Genomic DNA, 27861 nt, shown 5'->3' with positions numbered 1-27861 from the left:
ACTGATTATCCTACACCACAGCACAGAGGATATTCTAGAAGAACATGTGTGATGGCAGGGCATCAAGCAAAATCTAAGCACATATGCCTTTGCTTTACAGCCGCTTCTCAAAGCTGCCTCCTTTTGCTCTTATCACTTTCCAGATTCAATTGCACTGCACCTTCTGCTCTGCCTTATCAATAAAGAGTTGTCATCACACACCGCTGTCAGAGCAAAAGAGCAAACTGTTGTCAGCAGATACGCATACAGCAGCCCACTTAGCTAAAATGACATTCCCAGTCAGTCCTTGATAACCAGTCCTTAGGAAAGTTGCAGGAATCAGTTATGAAATACTCAACAGATAAGTAAGAATATATATGTCAACAATTAATTAATAGAAGCACTATTAAAAAATTTCCTGTAGCTGTTTCAGTATCTCTATTCTGTGGGAGAGAGTGAGGGATAAGCCTTTTTTTTTATAATGAGAATTGATTATTTTTATTTAACAAACCATAGCTGGTGATTAGATGCAGTGATTACACTGTCTTACATGGAATTTTCCTTTAAGTGGTTGCTCAAAATAACAGACAGCTGCAAGAAACTTTAGGTTTGTACTGGTTAAACTGTCCAATTCCCACAGAGCTTCCTACTCTGTCATCTGTGCAGTTGGATTTTTTTTTTTTAATCCAGCTGAGCTGTTTTTTTCGTTTAATGCTGTTTATAGGAAATGTGCTATTTTTCCCACTAACACATTTCAGTAGCTACCCTGCACATTGAAGTCCTGACCACAGATCAATACAGTAGTCATCTAATTACACTTTTGGGTTTCCACTGTTCAGGAAAAATATTGAAAATATCAGCAACTGAAAATTACCTCCTTAAAAATTTCTGTTCCTATCTTTGACTGGCACATTCACCTTGAGCTAAATGTGTTTTGACTGTAGCCGAATCAATCCATTCATCATGTGGCAGTGTACTGCCCCCGGTGCTGTTCCCCATTTGTCCATTCAGGGAAAAATAAGATGATGTGTATATATATATATATATACGTTTTTAAGCATCTACAAATATTGATGTTATCTAAGGATTTAGTCTGCTATCATGGAAGTCACTGAGACTTTTGCTACTGCTTGCTGTAACAGCAGGATCAAATCTTGGTCTCAGTCCTACAAGCATGATATAGACCAATTTTTTCAGGGAAAATCTTCCCTTGAGCGTGGTCTGCAGGCATTAACTCCTATGAAGACTTTTCTTTATTTGCAATACAGATCTGTGGCTGATTATGTTCTGAAATGACATACTTCGCATACAACATGTATGTGCATGCACATGCATGTATATGTGTGTGTAGTACCTGATGGATGCATCATAGAATAATCTTTCTAATAGATATTGCAGTTTATATTGTATTTGCATTTTTTAAACATAAAAATATTGAAAACCCTCTCATCACATTTCAGGAAATGATATTTGGTCCTTTATGCCAAAAAGGCTATCCTGTACATTCTGTTGTTAGTAACTAAAATAAAAACGTAGCACTATTTTACAAAAAGAAAGGTTAAAGTGCGTAAGTACATAGATAGGTGCAGATCCTGCTATGAGCTCCTTTGAAGCAGCTATACTCTGTCCAAGATCAGGGATAGCTGGTTTAAACAGCAACAATTCTAGTGCAAATTACCACTTCTGCTAGCAACACTTGGCCTTCCCATATGTACGTGGCCTAATCCCATAGACCTCTATGTAAAATGTTCCTCTTAACATTGCACATGGTTTACAACTCTGTGGGCCTGAAGCATTGGGCCCAAATTAATCAAGGTACCTTTGGAAGTGAAAATTTTCTTGACTGCCAACTAATAAATAGATTTGAAACAAAATACATCTATTTTACATGCATCTGTTTTCAGAGCTGCATTAAAAATGGACCTTGAGAAGACTTTTCAACAAATAAACCAAAGTGTAAGGAATCCATGTTTGTAGGGCAAAGTGATGTCAGCATAGTGTGGTGCTACTAAGCAGGTTCCCTGGATGTATTGCTTGCCATTCTAATGTGCAAAAATGATTATCTAGGTTTGTTCTTAATATATTTTTATTTGTATAGCTGTCTATATATAGAGAGGTATAGCTTGCATGGGATGAAGATTCTTCAGAAATGGCAATTTCATCTAGTTCAGGGTTTTGTCAGATTAGCTGCAGCTCATTTCAATCCTTTGAATTGGAATTTATTTACAATATTTTGTGCTTTTGAACTTTTCCTTTTTGAATAATGTTCCCCTACTGATCTACAGCCATAATCATTTGGAAAATGTGGTCATTCTGAGATGAGTAATAAAAGAGTTCTCTGTTTCCTAATACAATTTAATCAATTTGTGGATACTTTTTATTACGGCTCTAGATTAAAAGCTCTTAACAGAATGTCTAGATCACCCACATTGGCAGCTTGAAATAGTTCTGGCTGGTCCATCATAGACAGAGCAATTCGAAGTGCTGCCCAAATATTGCCTGATAGAGCAGGATGGGGAACCTGTTGTTGATTCCTGCTCTTTCTTTGCAAACTGAGAGCAGTGAGAAAATTGCTGACGGCCTCTCTGTAAGGAAGAAGAAAAAAGAAACAAGCAATATAATTTGCTTAACAACTAGAGTAAAACTTTCTAAAGTTGCTTGATTTTCTTTAAACAAGTGGACATGGCTTGTAGTTAATGCAGAGCTCAGTCTATTCATACATCTGGGGATATTGTCTTCATCGCCTTCATCTTAACTGTCTTAAGCTGACAGTTGTGGCCCTGGAATATCACCCTTGATTCCTGAAGGATGTACTGAAAGTGTTTTTGACAGCATTAGCTACTTGAAGCAGTTTAACTGAAGTTTCCCTTCTAAAGACAGGCTCTTGTATTTTCTTTCAGAAAAGCTCTTAAGCACAGGACTAAGTTTAAGCATGAGAGCAATCCCACTGATTATAGTAAGAGTACTTGCATTTAGAGCTAAAAAAATGCTTAAGCAGCTCGCTGAATGAGGGATTTATTTTCTTTTGATAGACATTCAGTAGCTTTGTTATCTAGTATTTGTGGATATGAGAAAAGTATCATTGTTTTGTTAGTACTTTGTAAAAAATAATCAAAATTTTGCAATAGCTGAGATTATGTAGCTATATTCTGTTTTTTTTTCTTCTTAGCTAGCTCCAGCTAGAAAATGAATTTCACTTGGCAGTTATGATCCCTGACTTCTTTGTTTACACATTTTTGTAACTCACCTGTATGCCCCTAGGTTTATGCAACTTATTCCTAAATTGTATCTGGACCTAATGAAGCCAGGCTGTATTTCTAAAGCACGTGTGTAGGCTTCAACAGCTTCTTCGCTTCGATCTCCATTTGCCAAGGTTGCTCCAAGACGATTCCATAATGTATAGTCCTGGTGAGAAAATGAGTTTTCTACTGTGGGTGTCAAAAAGGGACATAATAGCTCATTTTTTGCTTGCAAAGTAAGGAGGACTGCAGAAAATATCAGTATCATATCTTCTCTTAATTGACACGGAATGTGAGGTTCTGACTCATGATTATAGGCATCTTTATATAACTAGTACAATTAATCAGCAGACAGCTAGAAACTGGACATGTATAAATCTGCTTCTAAATGGGACTGTCTTGTAACTAACATTTCTATTTCAGGTATTAAAATTTTAACAGCTGAAGCGACATCTCATTAATATTTGCCTGATCAAGAGGGGAGAAAGAAAATGGCCTGTAAAGCTAAATTCTTAAAAATGTGAAAGCATAAAATGTACCTCTGGCCGAACAGTTAAAGCAGCACTAAACGCATCTATTGCTCTGTTAAATTCTCCATTCAGGTGGAAAAGAACTCCGAGTCCCGTCTGCAAGTCAGGGTCTATCATATCACCGTTCTGGTGAGCGGCCTCCAGGTACAAATCCTTTACTTCTTCAAGTAATGAGCTAGACAAGGGTGAAAAATAACTTAAAGTTCCATATTATAGTACTTCACAAATATTGTAATATTTATTGTATAGCCAGAAATTAAAATTCTTGTAGTGGATGTATCAGAAGTTATGTACTCTTAAAATTTGATAATCAGCTTCTTCAGCTTCATCATGGCAAAGATTTATTTCCAGGTGCTGTTGTAAGCTCATGTCTGGAATAAAAAAGTTCACCTATATAATGAAGTTCACTTATATAATTAAGAGAACAAGTCCGGTGAGGAGCAGCTGAGGGAACTGGGGTTGTTTATTCTGGAGAAAATGAGGCTCAAGGGAGATCTTATCGCTCTCCACAGCTACCTGAAAGGAAGTTGTAGCAAGGCGCGTGCTGGTCTCTTTTCCCCAGTAACAAGGGACATGATGAGACGAAACAGCTTCAAGTTGCGCCAGGGGAGGTTTAGGTTGGACATTAGGAAAAATTTCTTCACTGAAAGGGTTATCAAGCACTGGAACAGGCTGCCCAGAGAAGTGTTTGAGTCACCATCCCTGGAGGTATTTAAAGTGTAGATGTGACACTTAGGGACATAGTTAAGTGGTGGACTCGGCAGTGCTAGGTTTATGGTTGAACTCAATGATCACAAAGGTCATTTCCAACCTAAATGATTCTATGATTCTATGAAATCAAAGTGCAGCTATGAACACAAGTGAGATAACATGAAGGCTTATTAAAACTATTAAAATTGGATTAGTTTCTCAGACATAAAAGAGTTCTTTACTGGCAAAAATAGCAGTCATTCTTAAGAGGAATAGATCAAGTGACTAGCCAAGATCCCTGAAGAAAGATGCCAAAATTTAATACTTCTGTACCCACCATAGGCTTCATAAAACCTTTGCACTGACAACACCAGATGTCAGTGGGATGAGGCCAAAGTAGAATAACACATTTAGCAATTAAGCGGAACTTGCATATTTTATTTTTGCGTATACTAAATTATCTTGTCAAGCCAGGGCTTGTTAGTGATAAGGATAAAACATAAGGTCTGCCTTCAAAATGACAAGCAGTCGGATAGCCCTAGCGTTCTAGTTCTATAAATCATGTTTATGTCTTTAATCACTTTATCGTGCATCTCGCCGTTCAGGGATACTTATCAGCCTCATTAAATTATGACGAAGGGCTGCCAACTCATGAATTGTTTTGTTATTTAAAATGGCTGCCAGCTCCCTTTACAGTATGCTAGGCTGAAGTCAGATAAAATGACTATGCTGTCTCTTTGGTTAGAACCAGAATGTCTTTTAAACAAGCAGATGCTCCCTCACAGTATTTCAGTGAACTGAAGCTGTGCCCCACTGCAAAATGGCTATCATTCCTGGATTCTAGTGGCTGGCTGGGATATGGGAAATGTGATGAACAGTAGGAAGAACACACACATGTAGAGCAGGATGCAGACGTGGTATGGATTTGGAAGCAGCTGAAGAATGAGGATGCGAGAATACAGAGGCAGCAGACAGGGTCAGAGGAAAGTGATGGGGGTTGAGGGGAAATGTCTCTTTTTTGCTGTTTGTTTTGTTTGTTTGTTTTTTTTAACTTCCAGGGATAGCATAAGATATAGCCTTCAGTTGCTAAACCAAATGTCCTGTGTTGCATTCCCACTCCTGCCACTAGAGACATTGAGTTTTCCATCACAGGGAACAGGCTGGACTTCTACAGAGTGAGGGGGAACAGCATGCACAATCATTTCTAGTGATGTCGTTAAAATTTCTGCCATCAGGATTTACACTCCATTTACCTTTCATCTGATGTCTTAGACATTCTCCTGGTAAGTGCTGGGGACCCTTTTCTGCTTTTTGCTATATACTTGTATTTTGGATTTTGCTTTATCCAGTTTCTTAGAGCTTGATAGGCTTCTTGCTGATGGCCAGTGTTAGTGTAACTTACAGCCAGGGCCATCAGGGCTTTTAGGTTGTTTGGCTGTAGTTCCAAGCACCTAGGCAGAAGATAAAAATACATTGCGGTATTTTTTTAGCCAAACACAATTCTTGGATTCTTCCAAAATAATCTGTGTAAATAAAAAAAATCACTTACACAAGTAAAATCTACGCAATAATGCTTTTAAAGAAGGAACTTTGTCTTATTTCTCTGTGATAAGTGGATTATGCGTATGTATACACACATGTACGCATGCACGTTGCTGTGTGTACACACATATGTACATGAACACATGCATACAAGTTTTGTTTTCATCCTTCTGGTTATGAGTAAATGTAAGTAGATTCATTTTTAGAGTACCTGTCTAGCAAACAAAGAGAAGCTTTATGTAAATTCAGGCAAACAGTTTAATATGCCTTGCAGCTATACAAAAAAGTGTTTTGAAGACAAAATTTTTTCCAGCCTTATGAATCTTAGTCATCCTAAATTCTCAGTTTTTCTTTGATGAAGCTGGAGCCAATCAACTCAAGTAGTCTTTCTATGGTTATATACCATTAACTGAAAAAAGAATCTAGTCTATTTGTGAACATCAGTGTTGCCTGTTTCAAAACTGTGGGGATGAGCAAGCCCTAAATCAGGCAACTCCTTGGATTTCTATCCAGGTAAGCTAACAAGTTACATATAAATAGGTTGGAGTATCCTTAGGTGAAATGACTTGGTGGTTAACATTGCTAATGCAATTGAATATGGAGAGGGTACTTGCTTCAAATGGAAACATGAAACCCACTACAGAAAGATAATAATACTACCGGTGTTTTGGAACTGACATTTTACATACAAGCATATTGTGATCTACACATTGCTGTCAACCTAAAAATGTTGTCAGTTTAGTATTCAGCAGCTGAAGGGAGCTCGTTCCAATTAAGAAAACCTCTTCATTAAAGGACAGACTACAGAAAACATGCCAAGTGGCTAGAATATCAAAAAGGCACTTTCTTTACATTATGCCTAATTCATGTTTGTCAGGCAGTGAAACTTTTATTTTGTGTAGCTACTTAAATTACTAGATTTAATATTGCACTTATGTAATAAAACTGAAATATTAATCACTAGTCATCCCTCTGAAGTCCCTGAAGAAGACAAAGATTTGCCTGTCTCGTATGACATTAAATATACCTAGGCCTCTATTGCCTAGTAGTCATCACACCCCTCACTTAGTGCTTATCTTCATTTACCTTTGGAGGGCGACAATGGCTGCCTGCTCGTTTTCATTCTCTGCCTGTGTTATGCCCAGGAACTGCCAGGCCTGCAAAAATAATCACCATCCTGTTATTTTGTTAAATATACCCAACTGCAAGCAGAGTTACAACTAGTATCACTGTTAAGCAATCGAGTGAGTAAAAATAGCAGATCTGTCCAGCACTAACTACAGATTTTCTACAGCATGGATACCAACAGTACAAATCAATGCGATTTTGAATATCTTTGGACCTCATAATATTTATAATAATGAATGCAAAAGTATTCTGTCAGAGTATGATCACACACTGATTTCTTAAATTTGAATTACTGTACATATTAAATGTTAGAATTTTATGGAAAATGGTGAAGAACAATTATTAGGTTATTATAAGGGATTCTAGAGAGTCTGGGAATTCTCTCTGCTTTTTGAAATACTGCTGCTTAATTTAATGTAGCAGTAGATTCAGAGAGACCTAGATACTTACACTGTAAATATTTTTCATGTTTCACAGAAAACAGACTAAATATATACTCACTGAAAACATCAATGTTGCGGAAATTGATACAACTTTTAAAAATTTGTCAACATTCTTGTTAAATCAAAAGTGTTCACCTTTTCAATAACAGTGTTTAAAAGATAGTTTGAAAACATCAGGAAAAGGAGGAAAGGTCTGAAATATTGTCTCCTTTGAATGCTTTTAAATAATATCTTGGAAATTCTGTAATATAAAAAATAGATTCTTATGAAGAGCTCACCTTTATCTATTTCAAGGCATACGCTATTCCAAAACCACCATTAGCGTTCAATCTGTTTCAGTCAGTCATGGCTAGCAAAGGTTTGGGCACTGAAATCAGTCCATCATTGCATACTAAACGAAGTCCCCTTTTCTTTTATCAGTAAAAGGCACGTGAGTGCGTACCTCTGCATCATTGGGTTCTTGTAGAATAGCAGCCTCCAGGTATAAGATTGTAACTGGCAGGTCACCTTCTTTCATTTTTTTCAGTCCTTCCTCAAAAGCACCAGGCCAGTCTTTGAAGGGATTCTCAGTATGGAAATAATAACCCTGGAAAAGAGAGATAATGGTCCCATGATGAATCACTGTAGCAAGGAATGGCAACTCCATAAAATTAAATGACTCACTGTTTTCCAACTGGATATAAACATCCTTTGTTCTATGCAAACAGTATGAGCTCCCCCATGAAATTTCAATGACAAAAAGTGTAAAAATATCATCACTGGGCATTTATGTTTCTGCTCTCTTTGTTTTTACTTTAGCTCTGAAGTTACACTGACTGGTAGTTATGTTGGGCTCTCCTGGTCCCATCAAAGATAATGGCAACAGCTCACAGGGACTGCAGCAACAGCAGAACTGAACCTAGCATGAGCCCAGTACATCCCATTTGATGGTAAATAGGACTCATCAAGCAGTCAACTCCCTGCAGTGCTTGTAACCTAATGTCTGTTCAGTTAATACCCTGAAACCTTCAATTAACCTTCAAGATACAGAACACTGTTGCAAGCACCTGCATTTATTTTAGAATTTCTGTAAATTTTGCCTTTTTCTCTTCCTCTGCTGCAGTGTAAAGACTGTATGCTAATATCAGCTACGTTAATATAAATCAAATTAAAACATACAATAGAGGGAATGAAGAAGAGAGACAGAATCTCTATTCTTAAGGATATTTTTATCCTTAACAGTGTTTGAATGTGCCAGCCCAGATTTTTTTATTTGGTGCTCTTTCTTAAGTGCCCGTCTTCAAAAGTGCTGCAATTCAGCAGTTTACTTCATGATCCTTTCAACTGAATTCAGGCAGTGTGCAAGTCTGAATGTCTTCTCGCTATGGTAAGGTCTTTTAAATCTGCCCCTCTCAGAGACACTTAAAGAGGATGAGCTCTTTTGGGTAAAATCATCTTCCGTGTCCAAAGAGTTTTCTTGGGTTCCCTTGAATAGCTGAAGCTCATCTCAAAGTTTCACAGGAAGGGTGTACTGTATGAAAAAACTTTGTGGTACCTTCTCAATGGTTGAGATGGTGACTTGCCCTGGTGCTTCTTGGTTCTCTGAAATCCAGTTTCTGCGTGCCATTTCTTCCCATTCTGCTTGCATTTTATCCCAAAACTCTGTGTCTGACTAGACGAAAAAGAAGAAAAGGGAAGAAAATGAACAAGGAAACTTAAAAATAAAATGGTAAGCTTTTAATTTCTTTCTACCAATGGTCTGAGTCTGACAATTTTGCTGAGCAGTATTAATTCTATTAATAATCATACTGACTGAAATACTACAGCACAAATTTGGAATTCCATATAATTAAACTTCATCTCTTATAGAATCATATCATAGAATCAAGGAATCATTAAGGTTGGAAAAGACCTCAAGGATCATCAAGCCCAACCCAACACCACCTAACTCACTAAACCATGTCCCTAAGCACCACATCTACACATTTCTTGAACACCTCCAGGGATGGTGACTCCACCACTTCCCTGGACAGCCTCTTCCAATGCATTTCATCAACAGAAAACTTTATCTCAGAGACAGTGTTTGTTCTATTTGAAGCAGGATTTGCAGCAGCTTGCACTGCATCTTATTGATACTAACAGCAAATTGTTACATAAAATTTAGTCCCTGCTAGTCCCTGCCCCCCCCCAAAAAAAACAAAAACACCAAACCAAAACGAAAAAATACAAAATCAACTAAGCATACATGCTGAAGAATAACAATAGATAAAACAGTTTAAAAGAGAACAAGCATCCCCCTTTGGTAGATTCAGCATGATTTTCAACTGTGTAAAAGAGTAATGGCAAAGCTTAGACAGGGGACGTTTGCACAAAAGAATTAATACAAACGGGGCTTTTTGACATAGTGGAGAAATCCTAATATTGCATCATATACTGTGCTGGTGAGAGGAATCTATAAGAGATTACAAAATTGTACAGTAAGATTAACATTCAGCTCAAAGACCAGAGGGAAAATTGCACGTAGAAGAGAAACAGAAATGAAAAAGAATGAGATTTAGGATGTGTAATGACCAGAATGAGGGAACCACTGTGGGTAAATGATGCCAAAACCCAGAAATAGTATTAAAAAAAAAAAAAAAGAGGGGAGAATCCAAGTTAAGGTGCTGTTTTTTCAGCCTCCACACATTACTCATAAGCCCTGAAAAGCAGTTCCATAGCAGAATATATGTGAAGCACTACGAGCCTTTGCAAAGTTCTCGAGTTCCTGCAAGGTCGTGGCTAGAACTTCAGTGACCTGACACTACTGGGGGCAATTTCTCAGCTTATTTGTGTCAAAGACAAGAGCACAAATAATTCTACTGAGGTTTAGACAGACCTATTTGAGAGTAAGGTGCTAATCAAAATTAATTTAAAGTATTATAAACTGGTCCAGATAGTTTTGTCTGAATCTTCATTACAAGACTGACTGCTTTGCTACTGCTCCAAGGCCAGGCATGATTTGCAAAAATAGAGCTTAGTCGGTGATTGCTTGTATGACTTCCTACAACCCTCCTTAGGTAATTGGGAAAAGGAAAGCACAGGCTATTACTGGTATCTAGAATGAGTCAGCAATGAGAACATTTGCGATTAGGAGCACTTGCACTGGCTAACAGTAGGTGTGGTTGCTGTAAATTGTAAGGTGGTTTACAAATGGCAAGGTGCATTCCCTGTCTAGAAATCTAACAGGCATTTCCCTTTGGCTCTTACTGTAGCAGGTGCCTCCTGATATCAAGGACTTTCTTCGAGGAGACTCAGAATTGTCTGAATTATGTAATTGTATCTGTGAAGGTACCTGCTATGTAGCTCTGTGGACTAGGAAACAAACATAGATCATTCAGTGCTGGAGAGAAGATTTCACTCTTTGTAACAGAAGTGAACAGAACATGACAACTCTGTTATGCAACTTCCAAGGTTTCAAAATTTGCTTTCATTCCAAATTTGATGGAAATACAGTCTTTTAAATAGTTGTGAGATTGTGCTGATCTATCCGTTTAGGGTTTGAAAAGGCTAGGATAATGAATCAGATTGCTCCCTCTTTTACTCTTGAGTCCCTTCAACTGGCCTGTTCAACAGATGTCTCTAGCAACTGGTTTGCATTCAGTGCAAATCTGCACAGCACTGAAAAAAAAAAATTACTTGACCATGTTTTTATTAGCAGCAATTCTGAGATTCAGGATGAGGTAAAGGAGTGGAAATTTCCCTTTTCTACAGATTAATATTAATAAAACTACTGAAAATCAGTAATGCCTTTTAAAGCAGATTAATTTATAGGCCTAATTATATATAGATATATTTATATATATGAGTTTATATTAGAATTTTTGCTTATATTTTTCCCATAAAAATCCGTTATGAATTAATGGTTGGGAAGCATATCAAATCACATTTCTGCAGATTGTAAGCCAGCATATAAGTAGTTTTAGGTCTCAAATTCAAATTCTGCTGCTTAATTACATATTTATAATTCACACAGAAGTTCACTCTGTGCACACTCCACTTGAAAAGCTAATGAATTACTATGCATTCCAGTGGCTATGCTTAATGTCTGTCTCAAAGGTGGAGAAAAAATGTAATAGGGAGATATGCTTTGCTATAAAGTCTCTCAACTTATCATATGCTACTTGGACACAGGCCAGGACCCAACTGTTATTTTGCAACTATAAGCAAAGATTTGCTTTTTTGGGCCAAATGGGCTCCCAGCTATGGCTTTCTGAGCACATCCAGCATGTGGGGCTTCTGCAACTGGTGTGCCAAAGCTGCAGAGCAACTGGATCATGCACAGTTATGGCACTGATAAAATGCTATAATGTCGCCGTGGCAAATAACAACGTCAATAGCAGAGCAGTCTAATGTCCTTGAGGAAGACGACCATAAATATGACACGGTCTTTGTTGAAGGCTTCAGTCTATTTCAGCTGTGGTTAGTAGCAATTTTTTCACTGATTTCAGTGGCAGGAGGCTTAAATTAATATTGAGTGTTTCTGAAAATCTGGCTTTGGATCAAGGCTGCTAGATCTAATTTTAACTCTGTTTGCTGTGTGACTGGTGCCAATTACTTCATTTCAGCGGTTTTGCTACCTTAATGCTGGCAAATTACTTTGGACAGTACCAAAAGTTTTCAGAGCAGTTGAACACTTTTAACACATTCTCAGATCATCCAGAGCAGGTAAGTGGAATGACAGCCAGGAAAAATGTTGGTACCATCTGACTACTTCCAAGCAGAATATTCTGCACGTTGTCAAAGAGGCTATTTTTATTCTTTAGTATTTAAAAATATGCTGAAGCAGTTAAACAAATGGGAGGCAAAATATTTCCAGGATCTTTACTTCCTACGATACAGTGAGGGGGGTGGGGTGTATTTTCTGAATATTGCTGGCTAATTCTGAAACTTACTTATTTTCATTACTTTAGGAGTAGAATTTTGTCTGTCCTGTACTGCCAAAAATGATTTTGCAATGTTCCTTCTTGACCAATGCATGAGAAAGGTTCTGTGGGTCTTTGAGTTACTGCATCAACATACTCTTCAACATGAAAGACACAGTGAGTTAAACTTATGTGCTAACTACATAAGATTTCCTTAGCTGATATCTTCTCAAAACAAAATTTGAAGTGTGCCTTTTTGGTAAAGTTTAGAGATTAAAAACGTGTATCAAGGTGAAGATTCCCATTGTGATTTGCGAGAGTACCAGATAAAATGCATCTGACTGACTCAGGCTCCTAGATCCCAATTTAAAACGTGGTTTAGGCAGTCTTAGGCACATGCAGAAGGGAAGTCGAAATAGTGAGACAGGAATACCATAGGTACAGAAAGGATTCTAACCAGTATTCATGGGAACCACAAAGCTGATGATTCTGGACTGTGTTTTCCTAGGCTAGAATAAATTAATGCCTTTTTCTTCCTACTGTTGTCACATAATTTAGCTGTAATATGTTATGATGCTTCATAACAGTATATTATACAGCAGATGGCTCATGTGACATGGCGGTGTACATAAAATGATGCTGAGAAGGACAGCTCAAAATTTCTTTTCCGTAAGCTCACAAAACAGTGTGGCACCTGCAGTTTAATCTCTATATCAGGGAAATATGGAATCAGAAAATATCAAAATTGCTTTTTTTCCGTATCTGAGACATTTCTCAGTTGGAAGTTTTTGCACTTTCTTGTTTCACTTTTATTTATTCTAACTCATTACCAATGGAATGGTGGATGATAAAACAATCATTATAACATAATGTAGGTACAGTATGGATCTGAGTCCACATACTGGCATTTTTAAAAAAAATTCAAAAGCAACAATTTTTGGTAAAACACAGCTAATTGTTAGAAAGATTACGTTAAAACATATTTAGTATAGCACTTGCAAATCATGAAGAATTTAAGCTATTTGTGCTTCCCTCATGTGCATAGCAAAGGGATGAGGCAAAAATCAAATCCAGTTTCCAGAAGACAGAAAAAGTAGCCGTGTCTGCAAGCGTCCAATCACTGCAAGGTGAATCTGGACCCTCTCTAGTATAAAAGCTAATTTAGTTACCTCTTTATTCTTTAAAGATGTCCTAATGGCATAGACATCTTTAAACCTTCTTAAGAATTACCTCACAGACCTTCATTAATCTCGAAGTTTGACACCTTAAAACCATTCCCAAAGCTCTGAAGTGAATACTGGGTGGAGGATAAAGTTTGGTATCTTCATTTACTAAATTGTTAATTAATTCCTTTTGAACTAGGCCACAAAGAACACGAGATTTGCTTCCTTTTCTTGAGCAGTTTTCTGGCTAATCTTACCACTTGGAGCTTTCCCAGTTGAATATTACAGAAACGTCCAAAGCCTAAAAGATGAATTTTTTAACTGTATCTATTCTCTGCTTAAGAAAGCACTAATCTTTCTGACATGGGCTGCAATTTATTTCAATCATTCTAGCTTTCTTACAATTTCATTTTAGCTAGGATTAAAATTCAACTCTTTTCATATGCAAATGGCATTAACTGATCTGTAAGGTCTTGGAGAATCCTTTCCTTTACATTTTAACTACCTGGTCCAAATTTCTATTTTAAGCAGAAAGAATAACTTAAGACTGCCAGCTGCATAGTTAGGGCAACATTTAATTAGGTTCTTTTTAATAGCTGTTTTTGAGACTACATTAAAGCATTTTAACAACTTTTGTTGCCTCAGAAAGACCTTTTAATGTGCAGGTTTTTTTTTTACAATATATTCGCCTCCTTACTTTATTCTGTAAAGTAATTCAATAATGTCTTGTAATCTGTTGTTGGCCTCAACTCATTTTTCTTTCTGCTGGATGTCTGGGAACTCCCCATCACACGTGGTTTCTGGCAATTGCAAGAGTACTGACATCATTTGCTTAACCACTAAACCTAATGCAGAGATGTTCATCATCAGATGCCCTGTGTCAGTCACAGACTACAGCACAACATGTCCCACCTTAAGGATCAAGCTGCAGTGCAATTAGGAACATCTGGAGCATTTTAAGCAGTGGCAATGTGAAAGCAAGTCTCTCCTTTCCTGCCTGGAGCAAATGCGTAAGATGTGTGACATCAAAAAACCTATTGTGCATCATCAGCAGTTGTTTATAAAGAACCTATTTGATCAGGAAAAAACAATGCACTGAGAAAATACAAGAAAAATGCATTCAGTGTACAGTTAATAAAACAGCTAACGTACTGATTGTGTCCATTTTAGCCTTGTACGCTGAGACAAGAATTTTTTTGTGTGCAATAAGGTCCTAAGAAACCATGGTAGAAACCACACAGCCTTACCTTAGCATATCTTGAAAAAAACCTACAAATTAAATTCATTTATTAAAAAAGAAATTGTGTTTCTAGCTAGAAGCCAGTATATGATTTAGGCCTAGTTTTGTTTGTAGTCGACCTATATTAATCTAGAATAGTTCAGCTGCCAACACTGGAATTACAATGGTATAAAGCCAGTTAGAAGAGTATTAAAATACAGACAGTAAAAGTTAAATCTAACCCCAAATATCCCTAAAGTGTTTTAGATGCTCGGAGACTAATGAGACTGCAGTTCATGCTAAAAATAATCAGTTTTGAGGAATTGGTTTCACAGCCTCATCCTTTCCACCCTAAAAACTCATTCCAGCGGCTGTTACATAATTCAGCCTGAACTTTCATCCTCAGTGGGATGCAATTATTTTGGCTCTTTGTGGCGATGGGATTTCAAAGGATTACCAACCGAACCCCTGATAAGTTACGATCCTAAAGATCGATGCTTGTATCTAATTTTTTATTGGATTCTGTTAAAAAAACTGTATCCCGCCGTGTCTCTAGATAGGATCAGGATTTCAATTGAGACTAGTGGTATAGAACAACATTCAAGAGACATTTTTCATCTTGGAAAAGTGGTAGTTAGTGAATAAGACAGAAGCGCCATAGGAGGACTATCCAAATACCTGCATCTTTTCAAACTAAATTGATTTCTCAGGAAACGAGAGGACTCCTGTGCTTAAAATTCTGCCACTAATTGTACAAATGCATTGGTGTGTGGTTACTGCTATACGTGCAGTTTCGCTGTGAAGAATTGGTTTGTGTCTGAGCTTAAATAACTGCACATATTCCGTTGCCAGGGAAAATATGTTTCACTCTTATACTTTCAGTTTGGAAGTACTTACATTTATGGGGAATTTTTCTTGACCCACTTGCTATAGCAATATAAAATTGAGCTTGAAAAGTTGTTTCTGTCTAATCTTAATTTATAGCTAAGCCTTTTTTTTTTTTTTTTTTTTTTTTTTTTTTACCTTTTTTTTTTTTTTTTTTTTTTTTTTTTTTTTTTTGAGAGAGAAACTGCTATTTTAAGTTAGTAACTCCAGGAAACCTATCTTTCCTCTCCTTTAAATAATCTAGTTCCAGCTTTCTCCTATTGCTGTGCTGCAAGATCAATAAGAAATACGTATAACATTAGCTGAAAATGAAAACAACAAATGAAGTAATACCTCAACAGCTGCCTTTGCTCTTTCAAATTCCTCTTCCAAGGAGTGATTTCTGGAGAGAAGAGGCCCTCCCCAACGCTGCTCCTTAGTTAATCGTGCCTAAAAAGTAAAAGAATAAATCAGAAAGGGATTATATACTCTCTGCCATATTTCTGAGTTATTTCCTTAACTGCCTAGAGCCCCAAATGGCCTTTTTCTTGGGCAAAACTCATTGTGCCCCTGCATTAATTCATCTAAACTCTCTTACGCTGTAGCAGAGATCATTCCTCATGGCAAGCAGAGTAATTTTTCTTTTCCAGACTTTTCACTCAAGATGCATGAAAGACAGATATCCAAGAAAAGACAATGCAAGAGTTGGGCTACATAGGGAAGAGCTGACTATTTTGTGTAAAACTTTTACCTTAGTTGTTCCTTCTCCTGTTTCATGACTGTTGCAATGCGTTCCACTCACTATGCTCCAGGAAGAAAACATCTCATTTTCCCTCCACATTTTGTGGTTTTCTTTCAGGTTCTGCTTTGGGATCACATTGGAGAGCCAGGTTTGCTATAAATGTCACTGGAAGGGCAAAGCCTTTTTACAATCAGTGGCTCTCTCTTCTGTGCCTTATTATCAGTTGATCCCATTGGAAGTACATAACAAGTTTCTCCATGTTCTTTCATTAAAAACATTGTAATTTTTGCACAAAAGGTACAATGCAAAACCAAACAGTATTCACTGATGGCACAGAAAAGCACAAAGTGGCCTAATCTTGCTAATCAGAGCTCTGACCGCTAATCACTTCCCTCATGTTTGTCGGAGCTTAAACTCATTAGCCATTTGCCTGACCATGGTCTCAATTGCATTCATTTATGTGATTATATTTCTGATGACTGTACTCGTAATATTCAATTTCAATGAGCCCCGTTGCTAACAGACTCATTTTGCTCACTTCAGACTTACTGGGCTGTATTTGCAAGTGTTGGAATGAGCACTGCTGGGATGAAACACCCAAAACATTCCTGGGTGTTCATATAAGTAACGTGCAATGCACAGGCAAACACATATGTCTGTGTGTGTACACATGTGGCTTTTGACCTACAAAGATGACATTCATTTGTCAATCTATCCCTGAAGTTTCTGATTTGTTCCCGAGTCTTTCATCTCGTGGGTAGAAATTGATGAGAAAAACGTATGTTGGGTTGATGATACATATTTCTGATTTGTTCCCGAGTCTTTCATCTCATGGGTAGAAATTGATGAGAAAAATCTATGTTGGGTTGATGATACATGTACGATTAGGAAAGAACAATACAGCACAATTTTTGTGAGAACCATGGAGGGGTGGGCACTCCGTGCAAAGAACAATACAGCACAATTTTTGTGAGAAGCATGGTGGGGTGGGCACTCTGTGCGTTCTTCTGTGTTGGCTTCTGGACTTTGCTGCAGGTGTCAGGAAGCACAGAGCGTGAGGGAATGTCTACGCTGAGGAGCTCTTGTTTCTGTTTTCATATCTACTCCCTCTGGTCCCCGTTGTTTGGAAAATATTTTTTTTTCAGGAAGCACAGAGCGTGAGGGAATGTCTACCCTGAGGAGCTCTTGTTCCTGTTTTCATATCTACTCCCTCTGGACCATGTTGTTTGGAAAATATTTTTTTTTGTTGTTTGGTGAGGCCAGGAAGAGATTTCAGGTTGTAATTGAAAACATACCAACAACCAGTCCTATACACAAAACAGTTATTTTTTTGACTAATAGAATTTAGAAAAGAAAAGATAACGGGTTCAAATCATCTGTTGGTGAGGCCAGGAAGAGATTTCAGGTTGTCATTGAAAACATACCAACAACCAATCCTAGACACAAAACAGTTATTTTATTGACTAATAGAATTTAGAAAAGAAGAGATAACGGGTTCAAATCATCCTGTTGTCTGTATATCACATGATGGTATTTGTCACTCAACACCCACAGGACAAAACCGACATTCCACAGAGAATAAATCGAGGTTGTCTGGAATACATGTCTTTGAGGAAGGTGCTTGGATTTAATTTAAAATTATCAAGAGACCTTAATCTTATCACTTTGTCTGCAAATTTGTTTAATTGCCCTCCTTGTTTTTCTTATTAGTTTTAATTTGTTTCCAACTATCACTTCTTATTCTTTTTTCAGTAGTTTAAAGCACTTTTTAGTACCCCTTATTCTCTCTGTGGAAAGATACCGATGACTTTAATCAGGTTTTAATTGTCTTTTAAATGATATAAAGAGATTGAGATAAGTTCTCTCAGTATGAGGCATTTTATTCAGACTTTGACCTGTTTTGTGTCCCTTTTACTCTCCCTCTTTATTCTTTTAGCACTTGATTTTTTTTATAGCCATACAGTCAACCAAAGTGAACCCTATATCCCAGTACCTGTCTTGCTGTTTCTTTATACAGAAATCATCTGGGAGATCGGCTGTCTCCCACTAATTCTGTCTGCTTCTACACGCTCTTCTTGCTACAGTACTGCAAAGGGAGCAGTCATGTTGACATCCTCATACACTCTGAGCCATAGATTCCTTTCAAATTGCCTTCCAGCATAGTGCTGTAAGTAGAGCCTGCATTCTTGTTCTGAAATGTATGATTTTTCAAGGGACTGTATTGGAATATATATTTATACAGATGTCTTGGTCACCAGCTTATTTCTATGACTCTTTTATTTCCATTTTTTTTCCTTCCACTGTTGCATCATATGCAAATTTTATCAGGAATGGCTTGCGTTATTTATTTTCAGATCAGTAATGTTGAAGATCATTATTTCTCTTTGGAATCACAGAAGAAACCCCCTGTGATGACAATTCCTAGCAAGTAACTACTGTATTTTAGAACTTAAGTTAGCCGGTTCTAATCTGTTTAACAGCTGCTTTATTCATACTGTACGGTGCCAATTTAAAAATTAGGATAAGGTATGTTAATTAAACATCTTGCAAAATATCACACAGCAACATTTATCAGCCTGACCTGTAATCTGATCAAAGAATTAAGTTTGGTTTTATTGACACAAAACTCTGTTGATAGACATTAATTATGTTCCTAGCCTTTTCATTATTTATGAGTTGGCTCTTGCAAACTGCTTGATTACTTCCGCTTTTTAATCTTTTGTTTCCAGTGACTGTGATTTCCTTAGGTCAAGGACAATACTGTAAATCATGATGTTCGACTGAGTAGAACTGCAGAAGGGGAGAGGGAGCTTGTTGGGGTAGTAGAGACGTGAGTGGGAAGAGGACAAGGAGGACAGAAGTCCCCTCCTCTGCCACATGTCTCAGAGTATACACATTGTCCCTGCATAATCGCCACAGAAATATACCTTCTCCTCCATTAAACTAACATCTTCCTTCAATCAGAGGGAAAAAATAAGTAATTAACAAAACCCACATAAGCTGCATTTACACATAGAATCATAGAATGGTTTGGGTTGGAAGGGACCTTAAAGATCATCTAGTTCCAACCCCCTGCCATGGGTGTTGGAACAAACACCTCCCACTAGCCCAGGTGGACCATATAGACAATGCAGAGTCACGTTCTGAGTTCTGATACCCAGAAATGAAAGACCCACATATAACAAACACGCTGCCTTTCGGTAGTGCAGGAAGAGAGGGGATGGGAATGGAGTGCTAGCACTGGAGGACTTCTTATCTCCAGCTGGTGATGGGGTGGGACTCTGCAGTTGTGTTCCTTAAGGGTTGCGCAAGGTGGGGTGTGGGTCAGGGTAGGACAGGTATGTCTGAGGCATGGACACTCTGAATACGCTGTGGTTTGATATGCTCACCACTCTACAGTGGAGGTGCTGTAGCTGATCACTGGCTGCTGTCTTCAGGGACAATATCTTCCATTCCATTGCCTTTGCACACACTTTCCTGTGCTTGAAGTCTGCTTATGTGCTGTTGGACCTTAACTGTTGATGAGAGGCTGAAATTATAGTCTTAACTTTTGAGCAGATCTTCAAATAATGAGCTAAATCTGTTCCTTGTAACTCCTCATTTCATTAGAGTAACTGGCACATCCAAGGAGAGCTAGGGCCTTTAGTCCTACTATAGCTATTTGGGAGAAGTATAGATAGCTATATAGAAGTAAAGATAGCTATATCTTTATCTAAGATTGCTGACAGAATTAGGTACAGTTTTTTAGCATATCAGGGTTTTTGTGTATGTATTCTGAGTGAGCACCAAAATATCTAACATTCCCAGGGAGGCATTTAGAGAGTTGAAACATGAGCAGACTTTATGCATATACAATTAAACATATTATCTTCCTCTGCAGTTTGTAATTATAAGAGAAAAAATAAGCCTGCAAAAAACCCAGACACTGTAGGATATCTCAGTACTAATAAAAGCGTAACAAGGAACTTACCAGAGTGTCAGATAAAAGAAAGAACAAAGATACTTTGGGCCAATGCAATTTAAGAGTTAATAATAGGTAACGTATGATGTGAGTAGAATACTGAGAAGTAAGATGGCCACATCCAGTGACAGCCACCATGCTATTGCCCATTCCAGCCTTCAAACACATTTCTTCCTTATTAATTCAATGTTTGCCTTTGTGATTTTGTATTGGCATAAGTGCTGGTAAACACAGGCTTTTATTAAGAAGATTGCAAAATTTTATTGAAAAATATGACCTAGTTACTGAGTATTTCACTTTGAGGAACTATATCTAACATGTCAAAAATGAGTGACGAAGGTGACAATTGTCTGAGAAATTGCTGATGGAAAACTGCAGCAAGTTTGACAAGATGAAATCTTTAGGGGTATGGAAGAATCTGTTGCATATGCAAAGGTTACCCTTAAATGAGATAGACAAGATCTATAGAGGACAAAGTATGGAAAACATATGCTTTGATAAAAGCTCTAATGTGATTTCTTTTACAAGCAGATTAAGAACTCAGTCAAGACAAATGAGCCTGTTTGTTGGGAACTGACAACAGTCCAAGTATAAGCAGGAGGAAGCAGGTAGTGAATGAAAACGCTACATTTCTAAGTAAACTACCTAGAGTAAGAACACAATCTCACTTCAGGTCATTTCTCTGCACCACTAATTACCAGTTTAACAACATTTCATTACTTGAATGGATCACAAGTTTGAAAAAAAAACAGCCTGTAATAAAACAAAACAGAACATAAAATATACGAGAACAACTGATAAGAATTTTAAGCTCTGCTTCTTTTCCAAGCTGACTGATTCAACTTCATATTTTTTTTATTTTGAAATGCCGGTCATTTTACAAAATAATATGGAGCCTCAACTGACTGAACTTACACTGAATTAAAAATGTGGATTTTTGCTTCTGCAGTTATTCTAGTGGAAGATAAACAGGAAATAGACCATGTAAAGTAGAGATGTTATATACTAAGTTTGTAACGGCTTTTAAAGAAAGCCACAGCACTTAAATTCTGTGACCGTCTACTTAATTTAAACACATCTCGGTTGAGCACAAACTTCCTGGCATTTAGATCTATTAGGCTGAGGAACAGTCTCCTAAAAAGGGGTTAGAGGTACTTAAAGATAAGCTGAACAAAGCATGTGAAAACACGCTGTCCATCTCAAGTGGATGATCTTTCCCATTACTAAGATGTATAAATCTATTGCACTGAAAGGAAAGATATCATACATTACAACCAGTGTTAGGCTCCAAGGAGAGAAAAAAACCCCTCTCTGCAATGTAGAGATGACAGGGAGCTAAAGGAGACTTTTTTCCTAACCAAAACACAGGAATTGATCCTGATAACTGCGTTCTGCTTTTATTTTCTGCAAAAACTGGTGCACAATCTCAGGAAAGACATTTGGCATTTTACTGTTTCATTTTTCCCTTTTCAAATGAGGCTATTATTCTCCATTAATTGCCAAAATTTTCCATCTGACAGAAAGGTTTTGAAGTCCAGGCCTAAAAATAGCTGTGGAAGAGGAGAAAATCATTTTCAACTGAAAGTTAATCCACCAAACAACTCTCTCTTTCCCCTGCCAGTGGCACTGTCTGAATTAGAAATTTTTCAGTTAAAAAATAAGAAGCAAGAAAGAAGGTGTATAAGCAACCTGATCTATGTGAATGCATATATAAACATATATTTGCACATATATATGCATACATACTTACTTAAACCCATACAACTCTAATCGTTTCCACAAGATCCTGTCCAATCTACAGTATGACAGTGGAATTGGGCAAATCTACAAATTTATCAGCCCAGAGCCCCCTGTATTAGAGTTCCTTTTCCAGCAGGGAAAAGTCCTTTGACCACACTGCTCTCCCACTTGTGGAGATAAACTGCTAATGAACCTTGGTTCAATGATTCCTTCCTGTATTCCTTAGCCATTTCCCAATTCTGGGGATTCCTGCTTGACCAAGAGACCTTGAGAGTAGATATATTACAGGGAGAGGGAATCATTAGAAGTCTGAACTTCAGAACTGGAGGAAAGGAAAAAGGATGATGCTGTAGATTGTAGTTTGCAGTCTTTCTCTCTGTACAGGAAGGTCACAGTTCACTGTAGTATTACACTCTGAATATTTGAGATTCTGACATAATCAAGTTAGTTTCATAACATATGAATTTGGAAGCTGTGTGAAAATTCGTCTGTATGAGTCTTTTAACTGAGGATCCTGAAAATATCCCTTAAATAGTTCTTCCAGAATGTCAACAGTTAGCCAGGGGGACAATTCCTACTTGCCTTTTTATTGTTAATAAATCACAGAATCACAGAATGTTTACCAAATCTTCTTACCTGTGTTGCAGGTGCAAGTTCTAATTCTGACGTTGAATCAGAATCCAAGGCACTCTTAACATTAGTCAGCTCAGACTGTGATCTGTTTTCTGTGGACCTGGAAATAATGCATTTACATCCTCATCACCGCACACTAAGACATGCTCCCTGATGTCTTTCAGGTTCATAAGCACATACTGAATAATTAGGTTATTTCTTTTAATTGAATTGTTTAACTTGCATTTATCAAAATTGCCTGGGCCCTTCTCAGTGTTCCCATTCCTATGCTTTTCAGTGGCATGCAGGCAATAGTTAATACAACAGAACAGAGTCAGGCCTAATTTCCCGGTAGAGCCCTGGGTATATATTGGCATGAAACTGGGATAGTGGAATGAAGACTTTGTCACTACCGCTATGCTTCTATTCCACAGCCAAGCAATATGTTAGGCACAAGACTGTACCTGCAGTCAGTGTCTAAGAATCAACCACCACATTATAAGACTTCACCTTGGCACACGTGCATTTTCATGACGCAATATCCTAATATTCTTTCTTCCTAGAAAATGAAACCCTGGAGACCAAAATCAAGTTAACTGAACAAAACTTTTGTAAAGATTTAAGTTAATAAAACACACAGATAATGGGCCGGTTATGATACAGGATAAGCATCATTTGGTCAGAAAACTGCTTCCAGTGTATGAAAATGCTAATTATGGTCCCGCATAATGTAGTGAATAAGTGCCGCTTACATATCAAGAAGGCAGCAGAATTAATCTACAGGATCTGTTCCCAAAGGCAAAGTCCAATTCTTCCCTCATTTACATCCCCTGCAATTTTAGTTGAACTGTGTGAAAGACAAAGTACTTGGCTTGGATATTTTATCTTGCCTCTTCCAGTCATACACAGAAATTCTGCCCTCTTGGTAGCAAAATCAAAATACACTCGATATCCAGTGACTGTCAAATCACTGCCCAGTATCTATTTTTACTCCTTTCACTCGCATGTTTGTAGTTGGTTTTGGATCACTGCATGTCTCTAGAATTCTTGCCACGATTTGTTTAATAATTGCACCTGTTACTTCTCACAGCACTAAAAATTGCTGGCAAAATGTCATTAAGTGTACTTGCTTATGATACATGGTCCAAAATGTCTGCTTGAACACAGTCAATCATAACCGATTTAATAATATGAGTTGTCATCAAGTGAGCATTTCTGTGAATTAAGAGAGCTGGACTGGAAATATTTTTGTAAGGAAAGCAAAAAATTGTACCATAAAAGCTCTTTTGATGGAGCTCTAGATGATGATGATGTTCGCTCTGCAGAAGGGTGGACCTTGCTGCTCCTCTCTCCGTGAAAGTTGACGTCATCCCATTTCTCTAGCTGTGTCTGAATATGAACTGAAAAATAAAAAAATATTAATCTTTTCAAGAAACTACTGCAGAAAATTCTGTCTCCTCTGTAATGTAGGTTACAGAGAAAATGGTGTCACCAAAGACTATATTTTAGTTAAGGTACAGTATACAGAAATGTTGTGCACCTTTCTAGCTGATATTCTGTGAAAATATGTGGGAATTCACAGCATTTTCCTAAATCTATTAGCATTCATGGTCAGAATGTCAGTGGAACTCTTGACTTAAAATCAGTGATTTGTATGTAATTTAGATCTGGTGATAAAATTATATTAAGTATTTTATAGTTTGGGATATTTTTAATTTCCTAATTGTTGTCAAATTGTAAAAATAAAACTTCTTTTAGTGACTACCATTTAAAGATGACTGTTTAGGCAACTGATATTATTCAGTCTTATGTTAGCATGGCTTTGCAAAAATCAGATGTTCAGCTCCTGTTTGAAGATAAAGTTCTCTAAAAGAGTTTCTGTGCTGAAGAATGGAAAATTTGCTACCTTGGTATAAATTACATTTACCTTGCAAATTTCTCAGTTGTGGTGCAAGTAATTTAGTTTGAATGGAACTAAATTAAATTTACCTTTCCTGAATCTCATCTATAGATCACGCTTGGCAGGATATTGAGTTGTGTTTGGGATTTTTTTCAGTCTGTACAAATATAGCTCTTTTGTCAAGAATGGATTTTTTTCTCTTGTATGCATAGATAGAGCAGTATTTACAAACATCATCTGTATTTCTGACATCTGCAGTTCTGAAAAGGACATCCACTATGGGCTGCCTCTGCTTTGTGTCCTTTACCAATTTCTCATTATACCCTGACAGATTTTTCTAACATTTTACTGCCCCTGACTAAATTCTTTTCTGAAATAATACTTTCAAAACCTTATTTGCACATTTAGTGGCAACTTAGTAGATATAATGGCAAATGCAAAAGTAAAATATGTTTACAGTGACAGTGTTTCAAGTAGTTTATAGCGTGGAACAAAGGTTACATTCCCTGCTAAAACAGGGTGCGACAAAAATTCTGCTGTTGTTCATTATTTTGTGATAGTAGAAAGGAGAAACTTGTGCTAAGCAAGGCTATGTAGGACTGATAAAATAGCTGCTCTTACCTAAATCTAATGAAGACTTGTCTGAAACTCTGACAGTCTGGAGTTTCTGCTCAGTATCCACACTGATAAGGTCAGAATTGTCTGTCTTCTTTCTGTGGGTTGAAGCTTTTAAGCCTTCACTTCTTGATGGATTCTCTGATTTCTTTGCTTTGTTTTGGGTTTGTAAGACAGGTTCACTAAGATCCAAGAGATCCAGACCTGTTGATAATACTTAGAGACAAAGTGTTAGAATCGAATGTTGTTTCAATTCACATAGCTCACTTTGAAAATTTTGTTTTGATTGAAAAAAAAAATACTAATGTATTTGCATTTGTTTATAATAGATTTATATTTTCTGGCTAAAGATGATGACCAGCATATTCAAATATGACTAGGGATTTCAGGTGCTTAACTGGATGCAATTGAAAAAAGCTTGATTTGCATAAAAAGCTTTTCCTCTGAAAATGTTAAAGACATCTTAGGTCTTAAGGCTTTGTCCTTACTCCACAGATTTTCTTATGTTGTGAGGGTTCCCTGTGCATTTGAGCTTTTAGATAGGATTTAGTTTAATCTTATGATTTATCAAGTACTGGTAACCACAGCTTGGGGCACTACTGCTGTGCCACGTGCCATTATGGAAAAAGCTGAAGAGTAGGCAGCTTCTCGGATGGACTTCTTGGGTCATAAAGGAATAATGGTATGTCTAGTAATGATTTCTACTGTTGTTGCTGTTTGTCTTCTGGGGATAAATATTAAATATAAATTCTACTGCTATTTCTATTAAGGACTACATCAGTACAAAAGGCATATTGAGTCTGAGTTCTTAGTTTAAAAATTGTTTAAAAAGTAACATTTAAAATTCTTTAGCACATAAAAGATAGAAAACCTCCCTCTTTATCATCGTTTTATAGGGCAGGTGTTTTTGACAGATCAATCTGTATTATCTCTTGCAGTGCTTTATTTGTGTTCTTGGTATATCACTGAATTTCATCAGTCTTCATAGAATTTTTTATTTTGTTAATAAATAAATCTAATTAACCTCCTCAAATCTGATAGATATTCAAGGCAGATATAGGATCTGCAGATATAGGATCTACAGATACTTTTTAACAACAAACACCACTCTTAAACAAGCTGAAATATTTCTACTCATCCCTCTAATAACTTTAGCTATATATAAAAGGAAAAAATATTTACAATTGTTTTTTTAATTCATTGTTCCATTTCTCATTATGAGAACTTGCATATTGCTTTAGACACATATTAATTAGATGTGAAGATAATCACCCAGCTATCAATTAGTAATTTTAATAATTTGCATGTATGTAGATTTTAATTAAATAACTTCTAACAAGCCAAGTCATTTTATGAGACAGCCATAGAACGTAGTAGTGCTACGCTGGTTTTATTGTATCTCAGTTGATCTGCTCAACCGCTTTGATTACCTTTGCACAAATACTGAATAGGAGGAGGCCAATTTCTAAAAACACTTCCAAAGGACAATATACTTCAAATACAAATATACTACAAATACATTACAATATAATTCAAAAGGCTTTCAGGATTCACTCTTACCTTGTCTTATCTGCTCTACTATCTCAGTGCGACACAAAGGAGCTAAGAAATGTATTAGATCCTTTCACTAATAAAGTGTCCAAACTCTGGACTCCTGGATAAACTGGTTTGATATCTCTTCCCTCTTCTCTGACATCCTATCCAAGTTTTTATTAAAGAAAATACTTCTAGAGTAAGGAATGGGTTTGGTTAGAACCAAACCAGATGTGGTTTACTCATAGGCCAAAAATTTTGCAAAAACAAAGGTTGAGAATTGGTCAAACTGGTATGTACTTCCTGTTGAATTTAAACAGGTTCCCTTCGATTCACCCACAGAGATCTGCTAGAATACATGTGACTCGGATCACATCAGACTTGCCCTCAAATGTAATGAACGAAGTTTTTTCTACTACTAGATCAGGCAACTATAATTTAATACTAGCTGGTAATTTTGTGCTAATAATAACAAAACAAGAAATCACCTGAAAAAAATGTACCATAATTAAGATAAAACTAAAATTATTTCTTTCTAGGGAGGGATAGTAAAGAATTTTGTTTACCTGCAGTATTTGATGTTACGGGTCTTGCAACAGCTTCTGGTTTAGTTTCACAGAGGAAGTCATCAATGGAGGGGCTCAGAAGGGGTCTGCTTTCTTGTTGCTCATTCACCAGCTAGCAACAAAAGAACCTAAGGTCACAGACTGTTGTTGGGATGCAGAATTTAAAGAAATAAAACATATTCTCACAATATCATGTGCTTTATTTTTGTTTGTGAGAGTAAGAGATTGCAATTAGAAGGCGTATAAATATCTCTGAGCTTAAAATTAAAAACTTCAGTCACTCTTTTGAGGCAAAAATGTATTCCAGTTTTACAAATTGCACAAAAATAAAGCAGCAAGGTGATTTTTCCATAGCAGTTATTGCATACTATTGCTTATAGGGCTAAAGTATACAAGGCCTGATGTTTGTCCCTTCAAATCAGTGGGTGAAGTTGGCCTTCTCTGTCCCCAGGAGACTAAGCAGGGCTTGTTTAGTATTTGGAAGTAACATGCCTCCCCACAGAACTTGCACAGTA

General features: G+C 37.0%; 1 protein-coding gene across 2 annotated transcripts in view; it reads right to left on the bottom strand.

Moving 5' to 3' along the window:
• Positions 1–2353: 2353 nt before the first annotated feature.
• Positions 2354–27861, bottom strand: part of PEX5L (peroxisomal biogenesis factor 5-like) — a 40889-nt gene continuing 15381 nt past the window's right edge. The window contains exons 3-14 of one of the 2 annotated variants that reach the window (XM_010074350.1): positions 27347–27458; positions 25254–25463; positions 24006–24132; positions 22757–22853; positions 16032–16127; positions 9086–9202; positions 7994–8137; positions 7067–7137; positions 5692–5889; positions 3758–3923; positions 3227–3384; positions 2354–2564 (exon numbers count right to left, since the gene is read on the bottom strand). In XM_010074350.1, coding sequence (XP_010072652.1) covers positions 2360–2564; positions 3227–3384; positions 3758–3923; positions 5692–5889; positions 7067–7137; positions 7994–8137; positions 9086–9202; positions 16032–16127; positions 22757–22853; positions 24006–24132; positions 25254–25463; positions 27347–27458 — 1701 coding nt within the window. In that variant the 3' untranslated portion in view covers positions 2354–2359. The remainder of the gene's footprint in view (positions 2565–3226; positions 3385–3757; positions 3924–5691; positions 5890–7066; positions 7138–7993; positions 8138–9085; positions 9203–16031; positions 16128–22756; positions 22854–24005; positions 24133–25253; positions 25464–27346; positions 27459–27861) is intronic. The other variant, XM_010074352.1, reaches the window with a different exon arrangement.

This window comes from Pterocles gutturalis, unplaced genomic scaffold, assembly GCF_000699245.1.
Source record: "Pterocles gutturalis isolate BGI_N339 unplaced genomic scaffold, ASM69924v1 scaffold16807, whole genome shotgun sequence".
Lineage (NCBI taxonomy): Eukaryota > Metazoa > Chordata > Aves > Pterocliformes > Pteroclidae > Pterocles > Pterocles gutturalis.
This window is presented reverse-complemented; position numbering and strand designations above follow the sequence as displayed.